The sequence below is a fragment of the Oreochromis niloticus genome, linkage group LG20 (assembly GCF_001858045.2).
Source record: "Oreochromis niloticus isolate F11D_XX linkage group LG20, O_niloticus_UMD_NMBU, whole genome shotgun sequence".
Classification (NCBI taxonomy): Eukaryota; Metazoa; Chordata; class Actinopteri; order Cichliformes; family Cichlidae; genus Oreochromis; species Oreochromis niloticus.
In genome coordinates this window covers 31,197,948-31,223,442 of record NC_031984.2, presented here as the reverse complement: position 1 = coordinate 31,223,442, position 25,495 = coordinate 31,197,948, and the positions used below count along the sequence as shown (strand labels likewise).

The 25,495-nt window shown below is 37.0% G+C and overlaps 1 protein-coding gene across 1 annotated transcript; it reads left to right on the top strand.

Moving 5' to 3' along the window:
* Window positions 1-11,534: 11,534 nt before the first annotated feature.
* LOC109194322 (scavenger receptor cysteine-rich type 1 protein M130) lies at window positions 11,535-25,191 on the top strand. The gene is made up of 19 exons (XM_019349904.2): window positions 11,535-11,628; window positions 13,554-13,874; window positions 14,043-14,138; window positions 14,283-14,501; window positions 14,616-14,807; window positions 14,953-15,104; window positions 15,287-15,431; window positions 15,678-15,986; window positions 16,965-17,270; window positions 17,557-17,853; window positions 18,286-18,594; window positions 19,062-19,358; window positions 19,650-19,922; window positions 20,399-20,565; window positions 20,972-21,071; window positions 21,249-21,407; window positions 22,197-22,292; window positions 24,001-24,153; window positions 24,300-25,191. The coding sequence occupies exons 1-19, from the start codon at window positions 11,571-11,573 to the stop codon at window positions 24,482-24,484; spliced, it is 3,834 nt and encodes a 1,277-aa protein (XP_019205449.1). The 5' UTR covers window positions 11,535-11,570; the 3' UTR covers window positions 24,485-25,191.
* The last annotated feature ends 304 nt before the right edge of the window (window positions 25,192-25,495 follow it).

Below are 25,495 nucleotides of genomic sequence, written 5' to 3'. Positions count from 1 at the left end.
TAATAATTGAAAAACAACATTTTATACTACTGGGAGACTTCAATGCTCATGTGGTCAATGACAATGAGACCTGGAGTGTCGTGATTGGAAGGAACAGCTGGCCAGATCTGAACCCGAGCACTGTTCTGTTACTGGACTTCTGTGCAAATCACTGTTTGTCCATAATGAACACAATGTTCGGAACATAACGGTGTCCATAAGTGCATAAGTCGATGATGGATTTTGAAATCATATCAACTGATCTGCGGCCCTATGTTCTGGACACTCAGGTGCAGAAGGTGTTAAGCTGTCAACTAATCACCACCTGGTGCTGAGGCGGATCAGGTGGAGGATGGTGGACAGACCTGGCACTCTTGGCGCGCCTAAATGTATAGTGAGGCTGCACTAGGAAAGCCCGGCAGAATCCCGGCCCGCGGGTTCTTCAGCTCCCACCTCAGCAGAGCTTCGATAGCCTTGTGGGCACATTTTGTACGAATGGACCATGTTCAACACCTTCATTGCTGAAGCTGCTTCACTAAGCTGCGGCCGCAAAGTGTTTGCTGTGGTGGTAACCCCCGAACCAGATTGTGGATACCAGAGGTGAAGGGAACCATCAGGCTGAAAGAGTACGGGGATGAGGGGGACGACTGGTCTATCTCCGGGGACAAGGGCACTGAGGCAGTTAAACAAGACCTTGGTGGCAGAGCACTTAGGTGGATGAGGTTCGCCCTGAGTTCCTGAAGGCTCTGGATTTTGTAGGGCTGTTTTGGTTGACACGCCTCCACAATGTTATATGGAGATCGGGGGCGGAGAAGGATCACACTCCTCAGCCTCCCCGGGAAAGTCTATGCCAGGGTGTTAGAAAGGAGAGTTCATCCGTTAGTAAAACCTCGGATACAGGAGGAACAATGCAGTTTTCGTCTATACCCTCTCGAGGATACTCAGGGGGGATCCTTATACAACCATCACAAGAGCATAGTCAAGTCAGACTTGTTTCTTGTGGGTGTTGGACTCCACCAGGGCTGCCGTTTGTCACTGATTCTGCTCATAATTTTTATGGACAGAATGGTCTCAGACCACTTGAGTGGTCTCAGAATCTCAGAAAAAACTGTAATTGAGATAGAGAATTTAATTGTCACGATCCTGGGTCCTTTTGACCCAGCGTTTTGTGTTTTCTACTAGTGTCATTTTGGTTCTGTTCTTCCTCCGGTTTAGTGTTGTTCTGTTCTGCCGTCTACTCCTGTGTTAAGTCCGCGTTTGCTAGTCTGTGTCTTTGTGTGTATGTGTTTCCTGTTTTATTGTGACGGTCTGTGTCTTATCTCAGTGTGTTCAGTTTACTCTTCCCCTGTCTCGTCAGGTCTGATTACTCCCAGCTGTGCCCTCCTTTTGTGTCTCATTCCCTCGTTATCCTTCTGTGTATTTAAACCTCGTGTCTGCCTCTGTTAGTTGCTGTTTCGTCTGTGTTGTTCCCCTAGATGTCCCTGCGTCTCTCCATATGTGTTTCCTCGGACCTCCCTGCATCTTCGTTTCTGGTTTGCTTTGTTAGTTTTCCCAGTTTAGGTTACCTGTTAGTGTCACTCGCCATTTCTGTTTATTTGCCTTTCTGTTAATAAATTCTTACCTGCACTTGAGCTGCTGCTGCCCGGTCCTAATTAACTTCCACACGGCTTGCACCCGCAAACCGTGACATTAATAGGCTATTTGACAGTTAAATTTTGATGATTCATCGTAAGAAAATAGAATCCGGCCAGTGATAGGAATTAGGACAGGACCTTGTTTTGGCTAATTCTATACAAGGAATGTGATTCCAGTTCACTTTGCTCTGCTTATGCCAAAAAATAAAAATAAAGAAGAAGTCTTTTATTACAGTTTTTTCTGAATGCTTAAACCCTAACTGTGATTCTTATAGCACAATTTCTAAAACTATTAATACTTATAGCAAAACCACTCACTGAGTTTGCAAAACTAAGCACTATAATACAGGTAAGCTGTGTGTGTGGAGTACAGTGGAGGCAGCAGGAAGAGTGAGAAGTAGAGGAGGCTGAGGAAGAGGACGTGGAGGTGAAGAAGCAGGAGGACAAGAGGACAACAAGGACAAGGAGGAGCAAGAGGAGGACGAGGAGGGGGGAGAGGAAGGGTAAGAAGAGTAAGAAATAGAATTGCTGATGACATCAAAGCTACAATAGTGGACCATGTAATCAACCATGGAGTGACCCTGAGGGAAGCTGGCCAACGGGTTCAGCCTAACTTGAGCTGCTACACTGTAGCAAGCATCATAAGGACATTTTGAAATGAGAGTCGGTTAGTACAGTCACTCTGCACTAAGATTTGTAGCACTGCCATATGCTAATGAGAAACACAACAATACCATAGATGTAAAATTCCAGAAGATATTTTCCCCTGTGCCTTGGACTAGAGCAGCGCTCCCCAACTCCCGGGCCTCGGACCGGTACCGGCCCGTGAGTCGTTTGGTACCGGGCCACGAGAGTTGAGGCTCAGGTGTGAAATGTATGGTTTTCAGGGTTTTTATCGGTTTTCAGCGTTATTTTGTTATCGTTTTTATCGTTAACTCGCTTTTCCTGGGTCTTTTCACGTGTGTTATGAATAAATCTTCTTTTTTCTGGTACCGGTACTAGTTTTATTTTGTTGTGCTTATCCGCGACACCTTAAAGGCCGGTCCGTGAAAATATTGTCTGGCATACACCGGTCTGTGGCACAAAAAAGGTTGGGGACCGCTGGACTAGAGGACATTTCATGTGATGTAGACGAAATTTTGTGGCCAGATCCACAGAGATGACACAATGTAGACTGATTTCTTTTTTTTCCTCACTGAAATTACTATTTCGTTTTGACTTGGAAATAAACACTTGTGTTTGTTTTGATGTGTGTGAATAAACACCAGTACTTGAAGTTTGGATCCCTCTATGCTTACGGATCTATGACAAAAGTATGAGCTCAAACTGACATAGCCTACCTTGTGCACAGAGAAAGCAAAAGCCAGATGTGTTTTTCATTCAGTGTGTAGTTGGTGCATTGTGTGCTTATTAATTTGATGGCTTGTGTTTACTGTCTGATACAAAAATACCATTTTTACAAAGGTGTGGTGAGTTAAGCAAAGGTTATTCGCTTTTACAAGAAAACTACAATGTTTTGCTGATTGGGTGAAGAGTTTTCTTATTTGTGTGTAGAGTTTTGCAAAAATAGCCAATAGTTACAAAAAATGTGCTCAAGCCATCAGAAAAAACTGTAAATAGGCAGTATATACAGAGGCTGAGGCTGATTGGCTTACAGAAGGCAGGCAAAAAAATTACTGGACTAAAGAGTAATGATGTAAATACTGAGTTTGTCAATGTGGCAAAGAGGAAGTGATGCAAAAAAAAAAAAAGACTAGCATGCTGAACATGCAGGAAAGCAGGCAAATAAATAATTACAGATCTTTTTTATTAGTTTACTCATATTTATATTGGCTTCTCTTCATTGGCTCCATGTTAGATCCAGAATCAAATTTAAAATTATTTTCGTCACATACAATGCCTTGAATAATCTTATATTAAAGACCTCATGATACAATACAATCCCAATAAACATTCTATGTAATTCCTTAATAATGGGTCAGAACCGTCAGAAACTGTGAAAATGTGGAACCAAATCAGTTTCTAACAGACACCCTTCCTTACACAACACCAAACAGATTTGTGATTTGGATTAACTAATAATACGTAGGAAGTAGAACAGAACACAGACAGATGACTAAGATCATAAAACAAGAAACACGTGGAAAATAAAAAGTGACTAAGTCCAAAACCTTAAAAATCACTGGGTCAATGACCCAGGAACCCTGACAGTCACTTTAGTCTAGGATCAGGACTGAAAAGTCTTCCTCGCAAGTGGTGAGCCCCAGATTGATGATGCTTTGGATTAGTTTAATCCTTTTCAGTGGAACAAACTGTCGATGTGACCTGAGATCTTTGACATCTGCATCCAATTTAATGCTAAACTGAAAGCATTTCTCAGGGTTCTTACTTGTTACTCTGTGGGTGTATGTGTGTGTGTGCGTGTGTGTGTGTGTGTGTGTGTGTGTGTTCTTGTCTAGCTATCTTTGTGAGGACCGAAATCTGCATTCTACTATACTTGTGAGAACCAGCAGTCACTTGTGAGGACACACAACCCGGTCCTCACATTTTTGAAGGCATTTAAAGCCATTTTTGAGGCTCAAAACGTGGTTTTAGTGTCAGGGTTACAATTAGGTTATGGTTAGGTTTAGGGTAAGGGTTAGGCATTCATTTTTAATGGTTAGGGTTAGTGTAAGGGCCTAGGGAAACCATTATGTCAATGAGGGTCCTCACTAAGATAGCTGAACGGGGTTGTGTGTGCGTGTGTGCGTGTGTGTGTGTGCGTGTGTGTGTGTGTGTGCGTGTGTGTGTGTGTGTGTGTGGGCACGCACAAGTGTGGGGGGGTACTCTAGCTGTTTGTTTGTGGTTTACATGTGTGAGGTGGATGTGGGTTCTGGGTAAATGTTTTCAGATGCATTTATTTGAGTGCAATGCACGGCAAAATGTCTTGAGATTAAATGTGCTACATAAATAAGATCGAATTAACTTGTTGTTTAAAGCAGTGGTTCCCAAACGTTTTCATCAGGTGTAAACCCACCTTCATCAATACCACCAGAACCTGATAATCAGAACCAGATAATCTCAGCATTATTTAACCATCATTGTCAAACTGTGCATGAAATGTCAGTACTGGCAGCATCCACGTAGTATTTATATTAGTTCAAAATTTTGTCTCTTACTTGTATTATACTGTAGTTTAGTCTTTACCTTGCATATAAAGTGCCTTGAGCCAACTGCTTTTGTGTTTGGCCCTATATAAATTAAATCTAATTAAAGTGAACTTCTTGCTAACATTTTAAATCATTAGTTATCACAGTGGTAAAAATATGCCTTTTTTATTTAGATTCAAGGAGTCTGCACTTTTTTGTTTTTTGTTTTCCTCTGGGGCAGGGTTTGAACAGTTTTGCCAAGCTATTATGCTAATATATGGTGGGGCAGTTATGCAGGATTTAGATACTAAATCTTAAGTTGCTCTGCAATGTGTTAATCAGAGTGAAAGCACTTAAGGAGTAGAGAAACCACAATATAAGAATCAGTCAAGTTACTTAAAAAAATAAATACTGATAAAAAATCTGCCCAAAAACAGTTTGAGTCTTTAAATCAAACATTTTTTGGTTGATTTGAACCAAAGTCACATTCAAGATGGTGTTCTTTTAACAATCTTTGGCTCATCATTGAAGAAAAGCATAAATGACCAACATTATTAATAACAATATGGTAGTGTGATAGTGAGTGAACATGGACAATAGCAAGAGCTAAATAAAACGCAAACAATAAAATGCAGGCATTTATTATCTGCACTGTTCGCACTAAAAGCAACAAAAAAGGCTGCTAAAAATAAAATAAAATCAATAACAAAAATAAATATTGGTGTGAATAAATAAAAAAGTAAAATTTTTTCCTGGTTTTACAGGATTTCCTTGGCATCTGATTCTGAAAATATAGCTACACTAATCTAAATTTTCATCATAATATAGTATTTATCATCTAATTATGAGTAAAATGTGGTTTCCTGATTTACTGACTGTCTCTGATGATGATACTCAACACGTTCAACTGTGTTCTTCTTAAAAACAAAACCCAAGTATTTATGCTAATACAGCCTATATCTACAATGAAAACAGAATATATTATAACGTGTGATAACCAAATACATGTGCAATGAGCTTTTTAATTACAGTTATTGAGTGATTTCATCTCCTGCTGTTACAGAAAACACATCAAATGAATAACAGACAGGAACATGTCATGTAAATGTCATTTCCTATAAGCTCACAAAATCCTTTAGCATCTCTAAAGGATTTTGTGAGCTTATAGGAAATGACATTTGCCATCTGCAAAGCACCTTTGGCAAAAAAGGGCAGCTGGAAACATTAATAACTAACAAACACGGGTCTAATAACAAACAAACAAATTCATTTTTCTCCTTTTTAATTACTGTCATCTGACAATTCTGTAAAAACGTTGTTGATATTATTGTAGACATTTTATACATGAATACTAAATATAATACACAACTCAATATAAATAAATATACACATTTATAAATGTACAAAAAAAATAAATAAAGAAATATGTTGTTTTCCAGTGAATAGTTATGATTTGGTTACGATTTACAGTGATCGTTGCTGTACAGTAAGGTGTAATCATTTTCTTTATTTTTAGAAAAAAAGCCCCGTGTGTTGCTGAGGAGGCCAAATGCGCTCTACTCGTTTTTAGCACAGCGAGATTTGCTATGATGGAGCATTTTGCAAGGCTTCACGATCATTCTTTAATGATCATGTTTTGAGAGTTCACATGTAGCACAAGTATGTGTTGCTATCACTGACTCTCCCTCAAAGCACTTCACTCAAAGGCCAGGCAGGGTGAGTATGAAGCTTTGGTCATACAACACCTGCAATTATTATGTTTCAAACTATGAAATGCCTCTGGGTTAGCATCATTCAAAATCTTTATTTTTTTAGCTTCAGTATTTTGTGTTAGGTACTGGATCTGCTGAATTGTTTGACTTAATTATTTGTGATTTTTGTGTGTGTGTTTTGTTCGGTACCAAAGTCATACTTTTTCCTTTTCCTTTCAGACATTAAAGACAAGACAGAACTTTAACACGTCCGTCTCTCTGTGTGGCACACAGCTGTATCGTTTAAAAAGACTCATATACATACATGTTTTATTCATGTATTTTTTTCCTAAACCACTTCCTAGTTATTATCATTTAATCTTTTGTGATACACACATAGGAAATTTTCTTGTCTTTGCATCTGCTTTAATATATTGACACTGTTTTTTTTCCATGTAGCTAAAGGCTATCAGTGCTGTATTGCTGTTTTTGAAAGATCACCTACCATCAGAGTTGTTAGCAACCCCTCAAAGAAACAAACAAAAAACTTTATTAATCAGTTGTCTGTCCTGAGTGCAGCATTCATTTGTTATGTTCATAAACAATTGTTATTAGATGTTGACAGATACTACTGAGACAATTTGTCACAAGTGTCAGTAAATGAATGCACTCAGAATTAAATGCTTTTTACACATTTGTCACAATTACATGTTTCAGATCATTAAACAAATGTTAGAAATGAGACAAAAATAACCAGAGTAAATACAAAATACCGTTTTGAAATGATCATTTCAGAATTGTTGAAGTCAACCACACTGAATGGTTTTTCATCACGAACGACCTGTTTGGTCACGCCAAAGCAAATCAGTCTGATGTAAGTCTGGACTTCGATCAGGCCGCTTCAAAAGTATTTATTTATTTATCTTTTGACTTGCTGTTTTGGGTCATTGCCCTGCTGCATGACCCAGGGCATTTGATGTTGCACTGGGTTCTTTTGTGACCTGGACGAGTCATCGATGTGCTCTTGGAGTCATTTTGGTGGGCCAGCCACTCCTTTAAAGGCTTACCTATGTTTTAAGTTTACCTCATAATGGTTAATGGGTGTAACCCTGGTTTGGTGAGTCACAGAGCCTTACAAATGGCTCTGTAACTCTAACAAGACAGATAGCTGTCAGTGAAATTGTGGCATGACTGTTGCTTTTTGAGATCTTACTTCACATTGTCAGACAGGTTTTATTTAAGTGATCCCCTGATTCGACAGTTCTCACTTTAATCAGACCTGGGTGTGGCTACCGAAATTGAAAATATATTTTCAAAACATTGTTTCATGTATGTTGTTCTTGCACATGATTTCTTAATTTATGTTAAGAAAACACACATTTTATTAGTTTCTTGTATTTTGTTATTCTTTCATGTGTATTTTCACACTGTCTTATGGGGGCAACAAGGAGAGTTTGTGCACCCTGAGAGTCTTGTTTGCTGGTCGGTGTGCCGTTTAATTTGGTATTCAGTTTGATTCAAATGGAAAAAATACCATGACTTTGCTGTTTAAATATTTAAAGCAAATAAAAGCCCTACGTGCGTCTATTTTTTCATCAAATAAACACTTAAAACTCAGTTAGGAGCTGATACTTTCATGTTTCCTGAGAATATGTCTGAAGCAGAAGCATGTGAACGATCACAGTTTCCTGCCTAGATAGACGATCTGGTTTCAAAAATACAACCCAGATGTTTGTGGCTTTATTTCTGCTAAGCTAGCTCCTACCCTGAGCTGATGGTTGTGTCAGTTATGCTTCATTTCTGATCAGCCCACTGATAAATGTGGTCAAGACACCCCTGCGTGAGTCATACGCTTCGATGTGACATCAAATACTCAGAATGTTGTGCCATAGTACTCGAGAGGAAATCAAACCGATTTCCACAACAACTATTAAAAAAACAATTCTTTTTTTTCAGGGTTATGCATATTTGAAAAAAATGCCAACTGATGTCATGTGATAGTTAAACATTATTGCGTTTATTTTGAGAGTTTCATTAGATTAATTTGATGTTGTATTTTAGTGAGCCTGATATAAATGAATAATTTAGAATGAGTTATGATACGCAACTTTGAACCTTGACATTGATTCTTTGCTTTGAGACACACACACAAAAACTTGTCAAGCAAAAAATATTTTTGTTTACATAAAATAAACATACAAATATAGGTTTACAGTTTTTATTATGTAAATATACAAATATATAATAATTATTTAATATTATATATACTTTTAAAAAGGAGTGAAACTTTTGCACAGTAGTATATAAATATATATTTTTATAGATTATATTTATTTTATATATATTAACATTTATATCTATGTCTCTTATAACAATAGGGAGAGAGAGAGTGTGTGTAAAGTGTGCCTCTCTGTGTTCTGTACTCTCTGCACATCAAGGAGGGGAGAAATAACGGGACTGGAAAAAAGGCAAAAATAATCTTAATGTCGTTATTATAGCATCATCACTACCTCTGTCATAAAGTGATAATGATAAATCAGTCGGGGAGGGAAGGCCTTATTATCACACTTTCATTGCTATGATTTGTGTGTAGATTTTTTTTTTTAATCTTTGGGGGGCCTACAGGAGAACTCAGGCCTGGCTGTCATTTTCATAATGGAAGCACATTTTGCTAATAATTCATTTATGATACAGCGCAGTGAAATCTACATCTACAGTATAAAGACATATGAAGTATGTAAGAAAAAAGCAAATGCACCCTGAAGTGTCTTCTCTCGATAGGTTGAGACTCTGAGACACTTTAACCAGAATTTATGTCTTGCCAGAAAACTCTTGCTGGCCTTTCAGCAACTTGGTTTGTTTTGTTGCCAAAATGGGCTTTTTGGGTAAATGAATTTCAGTAAGAAACAGAAGGGCAGCTGGGAATACATTGTTTCCAGTTAGTCACAGCTCGGAAAAGTCTCCCGCCAGACAGCCACAGAGCCATGCAGCTCTCTCGTACACTCATTTTACACCTGTGGCCACAGTTCAGGAACATTCACATGTAAAATGTCAGGATGGATAATTCCATTAGAGTGATGCATTTTTACCATTTACATATTTTATATATCACATCCTGTATGCATGCTGCATATACTGGGCAATGCACCTTCCGAGTGTATGTCTCCTGGCCATTGTAAAATACAATACTTGGATATTCTGTGTTGTATTTATGATTCTTCCTCATGTTATTTAAAGCCTTACTCAAATGTCATGCTCTCTATTTTCAGGATGCTGTATACACACACACACACACACACACACACACACACACACACACATATATATCTATATTTTTTTTTAAATAAATATTTTAAAAAAATATACATTTTTTTTTTCACAGATTTTACAGCTTGTAGATGCGGTCTGATAAAATGTAGCAGGAGGTTGTTGTCTTTAAGTCTTTCTTTCTCACTGAAATAATATTTCCTTTCTAAGAATATTAATAGTTTGACATTTCTCTGATGTGAGCTGATGTTTTCCTGTGTGTGCTGCTCCCTAAGGCTTTGTGTTTTTGTTTAAGGACATAATGATCTCAGATATCAGGGTTACTGATAGAAGTTGACATTTAATGTAACTTCATTAAAGACAAATGCTTTGAAACCTTCATCTTCACGATACTGGTGGAATCAGTTGTCTGCTGCGGCTAAGGACACTGATTAAAAAACTAATTTTAAATCAAACAAAATGTTACTCTTTAAAATTGATTTACCATACTATCTTTATTTATAGAGCTCTTTGAAAACAGGCACAGCTATGACAGAGTATTAGGACCATGTTAAGAAGAAATAAATAGAGTTTATTTCAGGATTAAAGTAGATATTTTGAGATTAAAGTTGAAATGATACTTTGATAAAAAAGTCAAATGTGGAGGTTACATTTGCCGTTTCAAGACAAACTGCCATGGCTGCTACACTCTCTAAAAACGCCTTGTGTAGCTAAGTCGATCAGCCGTCTTGGGATACAAAATACAAACTCTTTATTGCATCGATATTCTTGCATCTGTCTATTCACAGCTTTTTCATTTTGCACAAATCTGGCCAACTCTTCCAAGTTTGTGTGTTTTTCCTTCTGACCAGATGCAGCTTTCTGCACCATCTTTTCAGTGTGATTAATACTTATCATCCCACTGTGTTTCTGTACTGAAAAGGTACTAAACTAACTAAAACCAATTTTACTGACTCGTCTACACAAGGTATTTGTAGAAGGTTTAATACTCCTGGCCCTACTACTCATTCATACACGCAAATACACTCTGCTGTTGAATCATTTAAAACAATCTAAGACAAAAACTTATTTTATCTGTTAGTTGTAGAAAAATATTTTTGGTATTACTATTATTACAATGTAGCTAAAAATGTTCATGATAAAAAAAATGTATATAAAAAAGTTTGTTTTATGTTTTTTACCTATCCTTATTTTGATTTTGTAAAGTAAATTTCTTAGTATTAAAGAACATTGTAATCTGTCTGTGCTCGTTTGCATAAAGATCATAAGCAACACAAGAAAAATTAACTGCATTTATAACATCAGACTTTGTTAACATCACTTTTTTTTCTCTGGTTATGGATTAACTGAATTTATCAGTATTAAAGAACTTGGTAAACTATGTTATGTTTGTTTGCATGAAGCAATATTATGACTCTATTGAGGCAGATGTTATTTAATGCCATCAAATTTATGTCATAGAGAGTGCTGAGTAAAAAAATCATTTCTAGATCAGTTTATTGAAATATTTAAAATGAAAATAATAATAGCAAATTAAAAACATCAAAACAGCCATGTGCATCAGTTATTAAACTTAAAATTTATAATTGATCAACAGTCGATCAATTGTACATTCTAATACAGTATGTTGTGTGCCAGTGTCACAGCATCAAGGGGAACTTTAGTTTAATGAAGAGAAAAGCATAAAAAGGTGCTGTATATGAAGTAAGCACACTTGTGTGTTACTTTTCTTTCAATCTACGTTAATATTTGTGGGTCTAACTTTGGCGCGTATGTTGCTCATTTCCATTTTTGGTGGGCGAAGCCATGGCAATATAAAGCTGAGCGCATTATTTGTCTGTCTCACTCTCAAGTCATGAGCTGTGGTGACGATGTGGTTCCTCCTCCTGCTTCTCCACCTTGCTCACATTGAGCTGGTGAGCTCACAAGGCAAGTTAATTCAGTTTATTTCGTTCTGAACACTAGTAATATTATTAATTGTTGGTATTAATTTGAATTAAGAAGGAATTTTTAAAAATGTCTTTAAAGTATTTTAACATGTTTCAAATATCGTTTAAAGCTCAAGAAATTTCCGTATATGATCATGTGTGTGTGTGAGTCCAGATGTGATCCTGAATTTGAACCAAAAAACCCCCAAAACAATCAATGCAGTACTTTTGTGTAAAATTCAACTTAGGAAGAAATCCTTGAAATAACTTTGAAATATTATTTATATTTTAAAATCCCTGTGCAGGTTGCCGCCAGTCTGTCACAGGGCAAACATATAGAGACAGAGAACCAGTCGCACTCACAATCACACCAGTGGGCACCTATGACTCTCCTTCTCTCATTTTATTTAAAACCTATATGTAAAATTGTTTTATTTAAATAGCAGCTTTTTTTTTTAAGTCAAGGTGTGGAAGAAATGTAACAGTTCAATTCAAGTGTATGTCCAGATTTCTGTTTTTTTTTTAATCAAGACTTTTCAAGTGCAAACTGGGTTTTTATGTTAAAAAAAAAAGAGTCAAGGAAAGTACAGTATTTACAAAGAGCTCAGTGACAAGAGGCGCGTGTCAGAGGTGGGAAGTCCGAGATTTTTGTGACTGATTCTGCAGATGCAGGTACGAAATATAGTGAGGAGAATATTTAAATTAAGAACACGAGGTGATTTACTAACATTTACAAATGCTCCAGTAGTTTTTCTTATTTTTTGTCCTTAATATTAAAATGACAGACTGCACCTGTGTTTAAAACAGTGCAATATTTGTAAATCATCCATAAAACTAACCACACCTATCAGCATACATGCGGATTGTACTCACATGCTATTTTGGCCCATTAGCAAATTTAGCTCTCGCTGGAAATCACGGTGGCCCAGTGGTTAGTACTGTCACTTCACAGTGAGAAAGTGGTTCAAATCCAGCCTGGGGCCTTTCTGGCTGTAGTTTGCCTGTTCTCCCCGTGTCTGCATGGGTACTAAGGGGTTAGATTAACTGGTAATTCTATATGATGATGGTGAGTGTGAGCATCAGTGGTTTTCTGTCTCTATGTGTTAGCCCTGTGACAGACTGGCAACCTGTTGTGGGTGTAGAGTACCCTTCCTCTTACTCTATGCTATTTGCAATAGACTCCAGGCCCCCATATGTTAAAAAAATATAAACCACTGTGGTTTTTCATTGTTGGTGTTGTATAATCCTGTCATCACTGTTGGACAACATCTCCCACCCCATGCAGGACACTCTGACAGCACTGAGCAGCTCCTTCAGTGGGAGACTGCGGCACCCACGGTGTGGGACGGAGAGATTTCGCAGGTCTTTCCTCCCCACTGCTGTCAGACTCCACAACAAAGACTTTAACTGATCAAACACACACATCCACACATGTGCAATAAGACAAAGTGCAATAATCTTTTCTGGCATCGTTGTAGTTTTACTCAGTTGTATATAGCATTTGTATTCTATTTTTATCTTATTGTATATTTTATTCTATTTTATTCTACTGTATATAGTATTTTATTTTATTTTATTCTATTCTGTACAGCTGTGTACTGTATTTATTCTTATTGTATTCTAATTTTTCCTTCATAACTTTTGCACTGTCCACTTCCTGCTGTGACAAAACAAATTTCCCACGTGTGGGACTAATAAAGGTCATCTTATCTTATCTTATCTTATCCTAAAGAAAAACATGAAGGGATTAAGAAGAGTTGTAAAAAAAATGTGTTTTTATCAATATTCCGTAAAAAACCAACTAAACAAAAGAAAAATTACATTTACACCTTTAAATATTTACTTTACAGTTCTCAAAAGTAAGTAAGCCATGAAAAAATCATAACAATAGTAATAATTTGCTGTATAAACCTTGTATGTTCCTAGCTGAGGACAGACTGATTCTAAAAAACAAAGGAGGCTACCCATGTGAAGGCTACCTTGAAGTCTACCATAGCAACACATGGGGCTATGTTGGGGATACACACTGGAGCAAGAACACTGAAAAAGTGGTTTGTAAGAGCACTCACTGTGGGGAACCTGTGGAGAACTCAGTAAAAGATATTTTTAAGCCTTCAGAAGACAGACCGATCTGGCTCAATGAACTGAAGTGTGAAGGACACGAGAGCGCTCTGTGGGAATGTAAACATCCTGGTTGGAACTCCAGCTATTACTCAAAGCTCACAGTGAAAAAACTTAAGTGTTCAAGTAAGTTTTTCAGATCTTCCCTTCTGTTTTTTTTGTTGGGGGGGGGGAAGCAAAATATTGACTTTAACAACTTTAACTCTTAGCTAAAATTTGTTAAGATCGATTGTGGTGTTTGTTTGTTTTTTGTCTGTGTTTGTATTTGGCTGGTTTATGATTGTGCTCTTCAAGGTAATATCACATTAAGCCTGGATGGACCCAAATGTGCTGGAGCGGTCCAGTACTCCATTGATGGCAAATCGGGTTACTTTTGTGACAACAACATTGGTATGTATTCTCATTTTGTTAATCTTATATGTTTCAAAGCAGAACAGTTTAAATATGGTCAAGATTGCTCTCTCTCAATTTGATCTTTCATTTTGTATCGCTTTTTGAAATGTTTTAAATTCTTTTAATTCCTCTTTTAAAAAGGTGAAAAAGAAGCCAGGCTTCTGTGTAAAAGTCTGCAGTGTGGTGGACTCAGGGAAATTCCTCCCTCAGAAAGGATGGTTAGTGAAAACTTCACAGGCTCAACAAAAATGAAGCTCGATTGTTCAACCTTTGAAAATGCAGACCCAGATCATCTGTGGCAGTGTGTGAAAGGCAATGATGATTCAGCATCATGCAAACCTTTTTCTGTCATATGTGAAGGTAACACACACACGCACACACACACACACACACACACACACACACACACACTTACACATTACGTAAACTGATTGTGTTACATATTAAATATGGTGAACGTGTTTTTTTAAACAGGTTATACAAGACTGCAGCTCAAAGGAAACCAGTCAAATGTGTGTTCTGGGCAGCTGGAAAAAGAAGAAAATAACAACTGGGTACCTGTTCAACAGGACAACTTTACTTTTGATGTGTGCCAGCAAATGCACTGTGGTAACTCTCTCAGCCCAAACAACAGCACAAAGAAAAACCTTAATGTGACTTGCACAGGTAATTCAACACATTTATATTCCAACACAAACAACTTCCAAGCAAACACTTCACACTGTAAAACTGCTCTCTCTCTCTCTCTCTCTCTCTCTCTCTCTCTCTCTCTCTCTCTCTCTCTCTCTCTCTCTCTCTCTCTCTCTCTCAGATGAAGTTAAAGTAGTTCTGCACTCTGGTAAAGACAGCAAGTGCTATGGTACAGTTAATATTGAAGTGAATGGTTCAGTTAAGCCTGTGTGTGCCTCCAACTGGAATAAAAGTGAAGCTGAATTAGTCTGCAAGGAGCTTGGATGCGGGGAAGTGAGTTTTCAAGTTTAGTCACCATAAGTTACCTGTTGTTCTGATACATGGATACTGAGTGTATCAGAAACTGTTCATACAGCAGTGCTACTGGATTTATTGTGATAAGTGTACTAATGTGCACCATTAATACTGGATGAGTATCAATGAAATAATGCAAACTCATAAATGCTTTGTTCTAGCTGATTTATACTCAAGAACGTGAAAATTCAAGAGGGATAATGGACCATGTGAGCTGCAATGGCAGCGAGTCCTCACTGTGGCACTGTGAGGCTCAGCATGGTGACAATATCCAGTGTTCAAAACAACCTTATGTGGTGTGTTCAGGTGAGATACAGCAGTGAAAATGTACAGAGTGGCTGCTGATGGCCTATGTCTGCTTTTATAATGGGATTTTAAATTCTGCAATAAATTCTCTGTCGAGAGAGAAAATGAATTACTTCATTAAATGAAATTGTGACATTGTTAAATTCTGATTATATTTTTCCAAAATGTGTTCAGTAAGAGTTTAATTTAATGTATTTATTCTTTTTGTGTTTCATGGCTGATAAATCTCTTATTGTCATGGTACAGACAGTGTGAAGGTGAAACTGGCAGATGGTCCTGGAAGATGTGCTGGAAGATTGGAGATAAAGCATGAGGGCCAGTGGAGGAAAGTTCCTGCAGACGAATGGACAGAGGATCAGTCAGCAGCTGTCTGCAAACAACTGCAATGTGGGGAAAAAGGCAAAACTGAAAAATTCAGTCAGGGTTCTGGTAGCTTCCTGTCATTAAAGTGTCCAGAAAATAAGAAGATATCAACCATATCTGAGTGCTTAACAGAAAACTCAAACAACAAATTTTCAAATCGAGAAGTGGAAGCAGTTGGAATAACCTGTGAGGGTGAGTGTCACGTTTCCTTTCTTAAAGGAAGAGTTTTTGTATCGTTGGCTTTTTAGTTGCTTAACACTGATGATATTGGTGAAGTTTGATCAAAACAGGAAATATTAAATTACTAAAATACGATAAAATCTTAGAACCAGGAAAAAGACATTTTCGTTCATCAATGTGAGTCAGAAGAAAAGAAAACGTGTTTTTTCCCCTCAGCTTATTTAAATTCTCCTTTTATTCCTAGAGCTCCTTCAGGCTCAACAGTCCTTCCATACCTACAGTTTAATACTTCCAGACTAAGAAAGGGATTTTTGTTAAACTGTTTTGATCATAAAAGTGAAATAAGACACTAAAACTTTCATTGATCATGTCATATTAACATTTTTTCTTTAAAATACTACCCTGACTTTTTACTCAAAAATGTAATTAAAATATTATTTTGGCACAGTTACATTCTTCGTAAGGAAAGTCTTAAAGACAATGCTCATTTTTGCTTATGAATAGAGATAAAACTGAGTATATTTTAATCTTATAGACATTAAATTGGCCTCCAGTTAAATCTTCAGTTGATCCAGAATACTGCAGCGAAAGTACGAGAGAGAGCAGATTTGTCCTATCTTGGATTCTCTTCATTGGATCCCTAGATCAAATTTAAAATCCGTCTCTTCACATACAAATTGAGCACTTCCCTCTCAGACTACAGGCTTACTTGTGGTTCCTAAAAGTGGAATAGAAGGCAGAGGTTTCAGCTTTCAGGCCCCTTTTCTGTGGAATCATCTCCCAGTTTGGATTTGGTAGACAAACACCTTCTCTATTTTAAGATTAGGCTTCAAACTTTCCTTTTTGATAAAGGTTATTAGTGCCCAATAAGATGACCCTGAACAATCACTTAGTTATGCTGCAATAAGCCCAGACTGTGTTTTATCTCCATTCAGCTTTTTTCACCAAATATGTGTTTATACACCACTTTCCTATTTTTGTGTCCATCAGGTCACAAGGTGGTGTTTTTGAATGGAACCTGTTCTGGTCATGTGGGGATAGAGCATGGCAGAGAAATCTACTGGCTCTCTGGGTCTAAAGAGACATGGAACCAAGAGTCTGCAGACACAGTGTGTCAGCAGATGCATTGTGGGAATGCTACCAGCTTTTCTTTCCATTCTAGGGCTGATATGATTAATAAAGTTTGGAAAGACTCTTTTAGCTGCTCATCCAGAAAAAAGTCTCTTTTTGAGTGTAACCGAAATACAACTCTGCCTCCTGACCATCATAATTCTACTGTCTATGTGAAATGTTCAGGTAATGTGAAATGTGAATGAGTTAAAGTATAAAACTAAGACTAAAGTCATTATGGAATTGATTTATTGTGTCACTAGTTGTAATGTGATCCACTCAGAAGAGACAATTTATTTAGAACAGACTTTACCTTTTAATGTCCATAGATGTACATTCACTTCCTTGTTTTCTCTCAATCAAGTTTCTACTGTTTTCTATTTTTTCTGAAACCCAGCTCGGTCCAAGACATTGTGAAATATCTGCTGATACTAGTTTCCTCTTAACTTTTGCTTTTTCAATGTCACAACAGGAAATATTGAGATGAGGTTGACGAACAGCTGCTGGGGAAAAGTCAGGATTCGTGTAGAAGGCAAGGAAGGAGATATGTGTGCAGACACCTGGACAGAAGACAAGTCTGTGAAGCTGTGTGAAAAGCTGAACTGTGGGACGCCCATAAAAGCCCACAACAGTCCCAGAGATGGTGATATCATCATCAAGAGTTTACACCCGACAAATCAGACTACTGACCTGACACAGAGCATCTTTGTCAAAAACCAGGACAATGATAACTCCTGTAAACAAAAACCAGCCTATGTTGTTTGCTCAGGTAATTAATTGTTTTTTAAAAATATTTTTATATTGCAAAAATATAATAAATGTCGTATCTTCTCTTTTTAAAAAGTTTCATTTTCAACTGATTTCCCTCCTTTGGAGAAAAGTGCCAGTTTTATTGCTCCAATTTATTGGTTGGTTGATTTTTTTTGTCACTAAGTTACATGATACCAGAATGTAAAAAACAAACAAAAAGACATTAATCTGTTTTGAAATGTTCCTTCGAATGTTTTAAAAATATCTGTGTAAATACTGTTTTTATAATTAAGCTCATTTGTGTTAAAGGAGCAAATATGAATCTTTCTGAAGCTATCAGACTGAAATTCTTTACACTTATTTGTTGTTAATTGTTGCTTAAAATTCAAACTAAAAATAAAACAAGAGTATTATAAATATATGGTATTATTTTGATATTTTTTCGTTGCAGGTAGTGTCAAGCCCAGATTTAGCATTCCCAGTTACAAATGTTTTGGAAACATAGAGGTGGAGTATGAGGGGAAGTGGATCCCTGTGTGCGAGGATGCTCTCAAAGACACTAACAATCGAAACACCATCTGTCAGGAGCTTAAATGTGGTGATGCTGTCGAGACTCTTCCCTACTTTGGACCTGCACCAACAGATAAATTAGCCATTTCAAACCTAAACTGCATTGCAAATGCTAACAGTTCATTATCTACATGCAGCAGTATTACTGCTTCTACAACTGCCTGCAAACACAGTGGCCTCCGATGCTCTGGTGTGTATAATGATCTTTGTGTCAGCAGTTTCTTAATTATTCTTTGCTCCTTCAGCCTAATTTTAACATAAAGGGTTTGAAACTGAATTGAAATTTAGTGAAATAAAGGTTAGAAGTTTAACATCCTCACCTCCATTAATCATATTTGTTCTACTCAGTTTTAATCTTTTCTTTTCTGCTTGTTGTCCATGTCACCAGTATGTCTCTGCCACACAGCTGGAAACAGCTAGCCTGTGCAGTCTGATGGTTATAAAAATATCTCTGTCATCAGTTGTCATCTCTTTGTTATCACTCTATAAAATCATTTTATTTACACAGCAGTCAGCAGGTTAGCTAAACTTTAACAACTTTAATTTGATGCAGGATCATAATGTCATTTCTGTGTGCAGAGTGTGTTATTTATATCATTCAGATCCTGTTGATTACATCATGTTTTGTGAACGTTTTATTTCTCTTGTCTGTCTCAGAATGGAGGACGATGGTACCTGACAAAAAGGCCTGTAGTGGAACAGTGTTGGTTCACTGGAGACAGGGACCCAGTGCTGTTTCCAGAGAAAACTTCAATGAAACTGAGAAGGAAAAGCTCTGCCAGGATATGGACTGTGGTGGACACCAATCAACAAATAAAAGCCACCCCCAAACAATTGAAATAGATTCTTTTTGGAACAAAAGATTCAGCTGTGGTAAAAATCCAGGAAGCATTTGGGAGTGTGAAAATAAAACCACTCCCTCAAGGAAGGAGCCAGTCTTTATTGAATGCCAAAGTAAGATTTATATCAGCAGGACTGATCTTAAATGATCACAGACTTTTTACATTTGCACTGGAAACACTGAAGAGTGAAACAAGACTCTAGGAGTGTGAAAGAGAATTATTCCAGATACACTGGATAAAGTAACAAACCAAAGCTAAAAGTGTTAAATGAACTATTTGATTATGGACTTGTGCTTCATATTTTGACTTTGTAGTGCAGAGATGATTAACTGATCATTTCTACTTCAGTGCTTTATGTCTTTATCAATACTTGACTGCAGTGTTTTATTGCTTTCCTTCCCAGAGGAGCCCAGTGTCAGCCTTTCACAGGGCTGTAGTGGGGAAGTGAAGATAGATGGCGTTCCAGTGTGTGCTAGTAACTGGGATCTATCCTATGCACACAAAGTTTGCCAAGAAAAGCTTTGTGGCAATGCTGTCTTCATTAAACCCAAAGCTCCATCAAAGGGTTCAGGTAACATTTACCATGTCAGCTGTGAAAAGTACCATTCCATCATTGGCCAGTGCAGGAGGACTAAAGGAAAGTGTGACACAAATGTGGTGTTCATTACTTGTAGTGGTAAGTGTGAGTCCATACACCTCTCTTTCTATAGACTCATTCATATATACAGTACATACATGTAGGTCCTCTGTTAATTCTGGTAGTATTTTAATTCATTATCTTGGGGTAATTTTTAGGTATTTATATTATAAAACAGAAGATTATTTCTTTAAAGAAAAATGACATTGTCATTGTCATAAGATAGTGAAGCCCTAAATAATTTGCATTGCAAACCATGACACTGATACTCTGGCAGGTTCTGTCCAGCAATCTGAGTTATTTTTTGAAAATTTCTAAAAATAAATAAATAAATAAAAATATGTTGAACACATGTTTTACACTCCAACTTTAATAAATGTAAAGTGATGACAGGTGCTTGCTTTGCTCCTAGTGATTTTGCTAAAGCTAAGCTGACCATCTCTAACATCATATTTGTCAGACAGAAGTGGATGAGCTTGTTTCCTTCTTTAAACACAGTTTCTGTGCTTTTACAGAAAGTGTAAAGTTCCGCACGACTGAAAAACATGGAGGTGTCCTTTATGTCAATTATCGAGATAAGTGGGAAAGAGTATGTCCATTTGATCGTTCCCAAGACTCAAAGGAAAAGCTCTGTGAAGAGATTAATAATGTGACCCATAGCAGCTCTAAGGAAAACAAACAGGTAAATCTTTACATTCTGCTTCCTGAAGCGGTCACTGATTTGTCTCATATTCTACTGGCTCTGCGTCTCAGCTTAATTATATCGAATAATGCAGACTGGAATCTCACATTTAAAACATTTAGGTTTATAAAATGGAAAGAAATGCATGAGACGTGTATCTGAATAAACACAAATTGACCAAATGTTTGAAGTTAAAAACTTTCTGGACACTTTGCTGACACAAGGTCTGCAGAAATATAAAAGAAATTGAATGTCCCAATACTTTTGGTCTGGACTTCTAGTGACTTCTTTTGCTGTGTGTTGCTTTGATGCTTCAGTCAGGCCTGTTTTTTACTGCCAGACAAATTTCAGTGTTTTTTATTCTGGCTGTATCTCTAAATGTGATAAAGTTTAAATCTGATTCAAGGTCAACTTAGAAACAACACTGGAGTTTACTGATACCATGGACGTCAAGCGTGCCGTCAAACAACTTTCCTGTGGAAACGCTTCTCCAGCTACAATCACTTGTAAGAGAAACCATAAAGCCCTCAATCAATTAGTTGTTTTTGACAGAAAGGCACTTTTTGTACTCTCCAAATATGAGCTGACTTACTTTGATTAACGTGATACTGATAAATTGTGACTGAAACTCACTGTGACTGAATCCAGAAAAAACATAATAACCTGGCTGTGTTTGATTTCAGGCTATATAACAGAGCCTCCCCCACCACCATCGCCAACACCTACGCCTATACCCATAGGACCTGTTATCGTGGGTGTGATATTTCTTCTTGTTGTAGTGATCTTGATTTCTTCATTTATACGATTGTATGTCAGGAGAGTCAGGGAGTCCAGAGCTTTAGGTGAGTATATTTGTTACATGACTTACACACATGTTTTTGTTTGTTTGTTTGTTTTTGCTCTAATGAATTACCTTAAAAAGCGTAAAAATCCTGACTGAGCATGAGATCAATCCAGATCTTTCATGCTTAACCCTAGAACACTATCGCTATAAATAGTAACACAATCACTAATGCCGGGTGATTTTTACCCGATATAATATAACCAATAAAAAGTAATCAAATATATCAAAATATGACAACACATGACAAATTAGAGTGGTCTTCTTTTACTTTCAACTGTGCCATGTCTAACAAAATGAAAAAAAACCCTCCTAAAACAAAATAATGACTCTGGAAAGCTGGTCTTTGGTCCACCCATTTCTGGGAAATTTGAGACTTCCCTGGTGAAGGCACAGGCTCCTCGACACGCAAACAGCTGCAGGAGAGAGAAATCATGTAAATGTATTTTCCTGGGTGTAAATCACCCGGCGATAGTGTTCTAGGGTTAAAGGAAAAAGGTGTTGGAAACTTTTTGCCATCAGAGGGCAGTCTTTCAGCATACTGACTGAATTCTGACTTCAAATAATGTCGTCACTGCTGCTGTTTGAACAAGGAGCACATCAGCTCGACCAAACTCGACCAAATGTAAATACAGAACAGGGAAAATTAAGCACACCTGTGCATGTGTTGTGCTTTTCATGCTCTTGTGCTCCTTGTACAGTTACTCACTGGTACATTAGCACAGTGCATTGGTGAGACAGCTGTTGTTATGTACTGTATGAGTAAATGTGTAACACTGTAACCTTTCAGCAAGAATGCTGCCAGGGAAAGAAATGGAGTTTGAAAGTGGAGATTATGAGGACGTCATGGACAAAGACAATGAGATGGAAGACTTCAGTCGTGGCAGTGAGTCATTCATTCAGTTTTATCTGTTTTTTTTCTAAACAGTGTTTAAAGTCCATAGCTTAATGGGCTTTGATATACTCTACACCACCACTATCATTATTTTAATTTGGACACGATAATATAAGAAGCTGCACCACCTACACTGTTATATTTTACACTAACTACTGCATCTTAGTGCTACAGTTTTCTGTCTTTATAACTCATTTTTTAAATAACTGTACTATATCAAGAACATCAGTTGCTCTGCCCATATAAATTACATTCTTTCCTGTTTTAAATATGTTTTTTATCCTTTTCAACATCATCCTCCCTGCCATCGAGTTGAAGGTGCCCAAATTTAAATTTCACCTAAATTCAAAAAAGACAGACATAAAACAGATTTAAAAAGTAAAATTATATTTCAAAGTGACTTCTGTCTCGATACAAAGACCAGAAAAAAGGAATATCAGGACAACACATCTTCTCTTTGACAGGATTACACCATCTTTTGTTCACTTATAAATCCAGACCCCCACCTTTTTTTTAGCCAGTACCTTTAGCTTCTTTGTCAGATCGTGTGAGAGTGAAACCAGGTATATACACGTTATCCAATCCAACTTTATTTATATAGCACTTTAAAAACAACAAAGTTGATCAAAGTGCTTTCCAATAATAAAACAGAGATAGCAGTTAAAAACCATACATTAAGCAGACAAAGAAATAAATAAAATAACAATAAAATAAATAAATAAATGAAAAAGAAGATAAAAATAATTCAGTATATTAAATATTAAAACATCAGTAAAATAGACAATAAGATATAGAATGAATAAAATTGGAGGGGAGATGGAGGGGAAATTTATTCCATAGTTTGGGGGCCACAACAGCGAAAGCTCGGTCTGCCCAGGTGTTTCAGTCTTGATATGGGGACAGCAAGGAATGACTGGTCAGTTGATCTGAGAGACCTTTGTGGAGTGGATCGTGTAGAAGGTCTGACATGTAAGAAGGAGCCAGGCCATTTAAAACTTTAAAGGAAAAAATTAAGTTTTAAAATGAATTATAAAATGGACAGGCAACCAGTGTAAAGAGGCAAGAACAGGGGTAATGTTCTCACCTTTGCGTGTCCCTGTCAACAAGCGAGCAGCAGCATTCTGGACCATTTGCAAGCGTGATAGTGAAGCCTGATCAATACCAATATAAAGTCCATTACAAAAATCAAGGTGAGTGGTCACAAATGCATGTAAAACTCTCTCCAAGTCATAAAAAGAAATAAAAGGTTTTACTTTACAGAGCTGCCTCAGCTGAAAAAAGCTTTTTCTCACCACTGTATTTATCTGTTTGTCCAGACAGAGTCTGAGATGCTTTGATTCAACCATGTTTCAGTAAAATAGATAAGACTGCACACACAGTATACTTTTTGAGTCTTTAGCAGTATCACTAGCTCATCACTTATTTTCGTAGAGTTGACAGACTTTGCTGCTACCAGATCAATAATAACCTTAAGGTAGAATTATCACCTTTCTGACACTGTCACAAATGGAAAAGTAATACATTTCCTGTTTATTAAAGTGTTCCTTTCTTTCTATAGTAGACTGCTTTTTTGTTAAAGTATTTTCCTGCCTTAGATTTATTTCAGACAGTTCCCAGTTTCTTAAAAAATAAAAAACAGGCACAGATCTGGGATGTGGAAGTTTATTTTTTAATCCAACATTAGCTTTTTTTCATTCAGGATTCAGATCTGAGGCTGAATTTGTCTCAGAGAATGATGGGCGGAGTGTTTCCTCTTTACCTTATGATGATATTGATGAAGCAGATGAGGCTCGACCCCTGACCTTTCCGGCCACTACTGCTCCTGCTGCCCGAGACATCAACGTTCATGAAGGTGTCCATAATGAAAACACTTGAATGTTCTGAACCAGTTTACACACACTGTTTTCACATTTCAGTACCAATAAATTTCAAATTTGAAAATGGTATCTATGAGACTAGTCAATGTTTAACTGTGCCAAATATTTTTCTTTGTGACAGACGGGGTGACCTATGAAGTGGAAGATCCACAGGAGAGTTATGATGACATTGATACAGTCCCTGAAACTGCACAGACTACAGCAGAGGTCCACGACAGCCCTGAAACACAACATGACTTAAACACAGCAGCTCCAGGATTGGTGAAGAGGGATGAGGACTACCTAGAGCCAGATCAAGATGAGTGAGCCAAATGCGGCTTTAGAAACAACTTTAAAAAAGTCTCACAAAGTGGCTCCTGACAAAATTAACTGTTCTTTTTCTCTAATTAAAAATAAGAGGACAAAATAATTAAAATATATTGATGCAACATACATTTACTGAAATTCCTTGAAGAAAACTACATTTAATGCAAGAACTTAATTTTAAAAGAATTTAAATTCATCCCTTGATCCTGTATAGCAAAAAACTTAAAATGTAAAATGTAACAAAAAAGAAGGATACTAGTGTTATCAATAAATCATTCCATGATGTTGTGTTTAATAGTAGTTGAATGTAAAGCTTTTATCAAACATGTCTATACTGTGTGGTATTCCATTTTTTATTCAGTTATCTTTGTTTAAATGTGTGATGTTGATGCAACAGATGAGCTAGCGAATAGATAGATAGATAGATAGATAGATAGATAGATAGATAGACATTAAAATAGTTTGCTTAGCTTACAGCTTCTTAAAGGCGGGGAGACAGCTAGCCTCTTCCTGCTTCTTGTTTTCAGGCTTAGCTAAGCTAACTGCCTTGTTACATTTATATTCAGCTATAAATGTGAGTGTAATATTGATATTTTCATCAAACTCTGTGTAGGAACAAACAAGTGCGTGCCTCATAATATTAAGCTACTGTTCTAAATATAGTATACTCTTTAAAACATAAAGAATTCAATAAGTTTTGGTTGCCATCTTTTGTCTTTCTGAGTGATTTTGTTTCATTTAACACATTCTATCAGTTAATGGTCCAACCTGAAATACCAGTGCTGTTGGTATTTTGAAACTGGTCTCTTTAGTCCTCATGTTAAAGATGCTCAACTTTACAGAAACATATCTGAGTCACAGGTGGGTGATCTTTCGTCTTGTTTAGCTTCGCTGGTAGGTACATTTTGTTTCAGCACTAGTCAACATTAGCATTTCAAGTCACTGTGAATTACGGATGTACTTTGCTAACAGAACTGGACAGCACTACGATTAGCTGCAAACTCCCAAGTT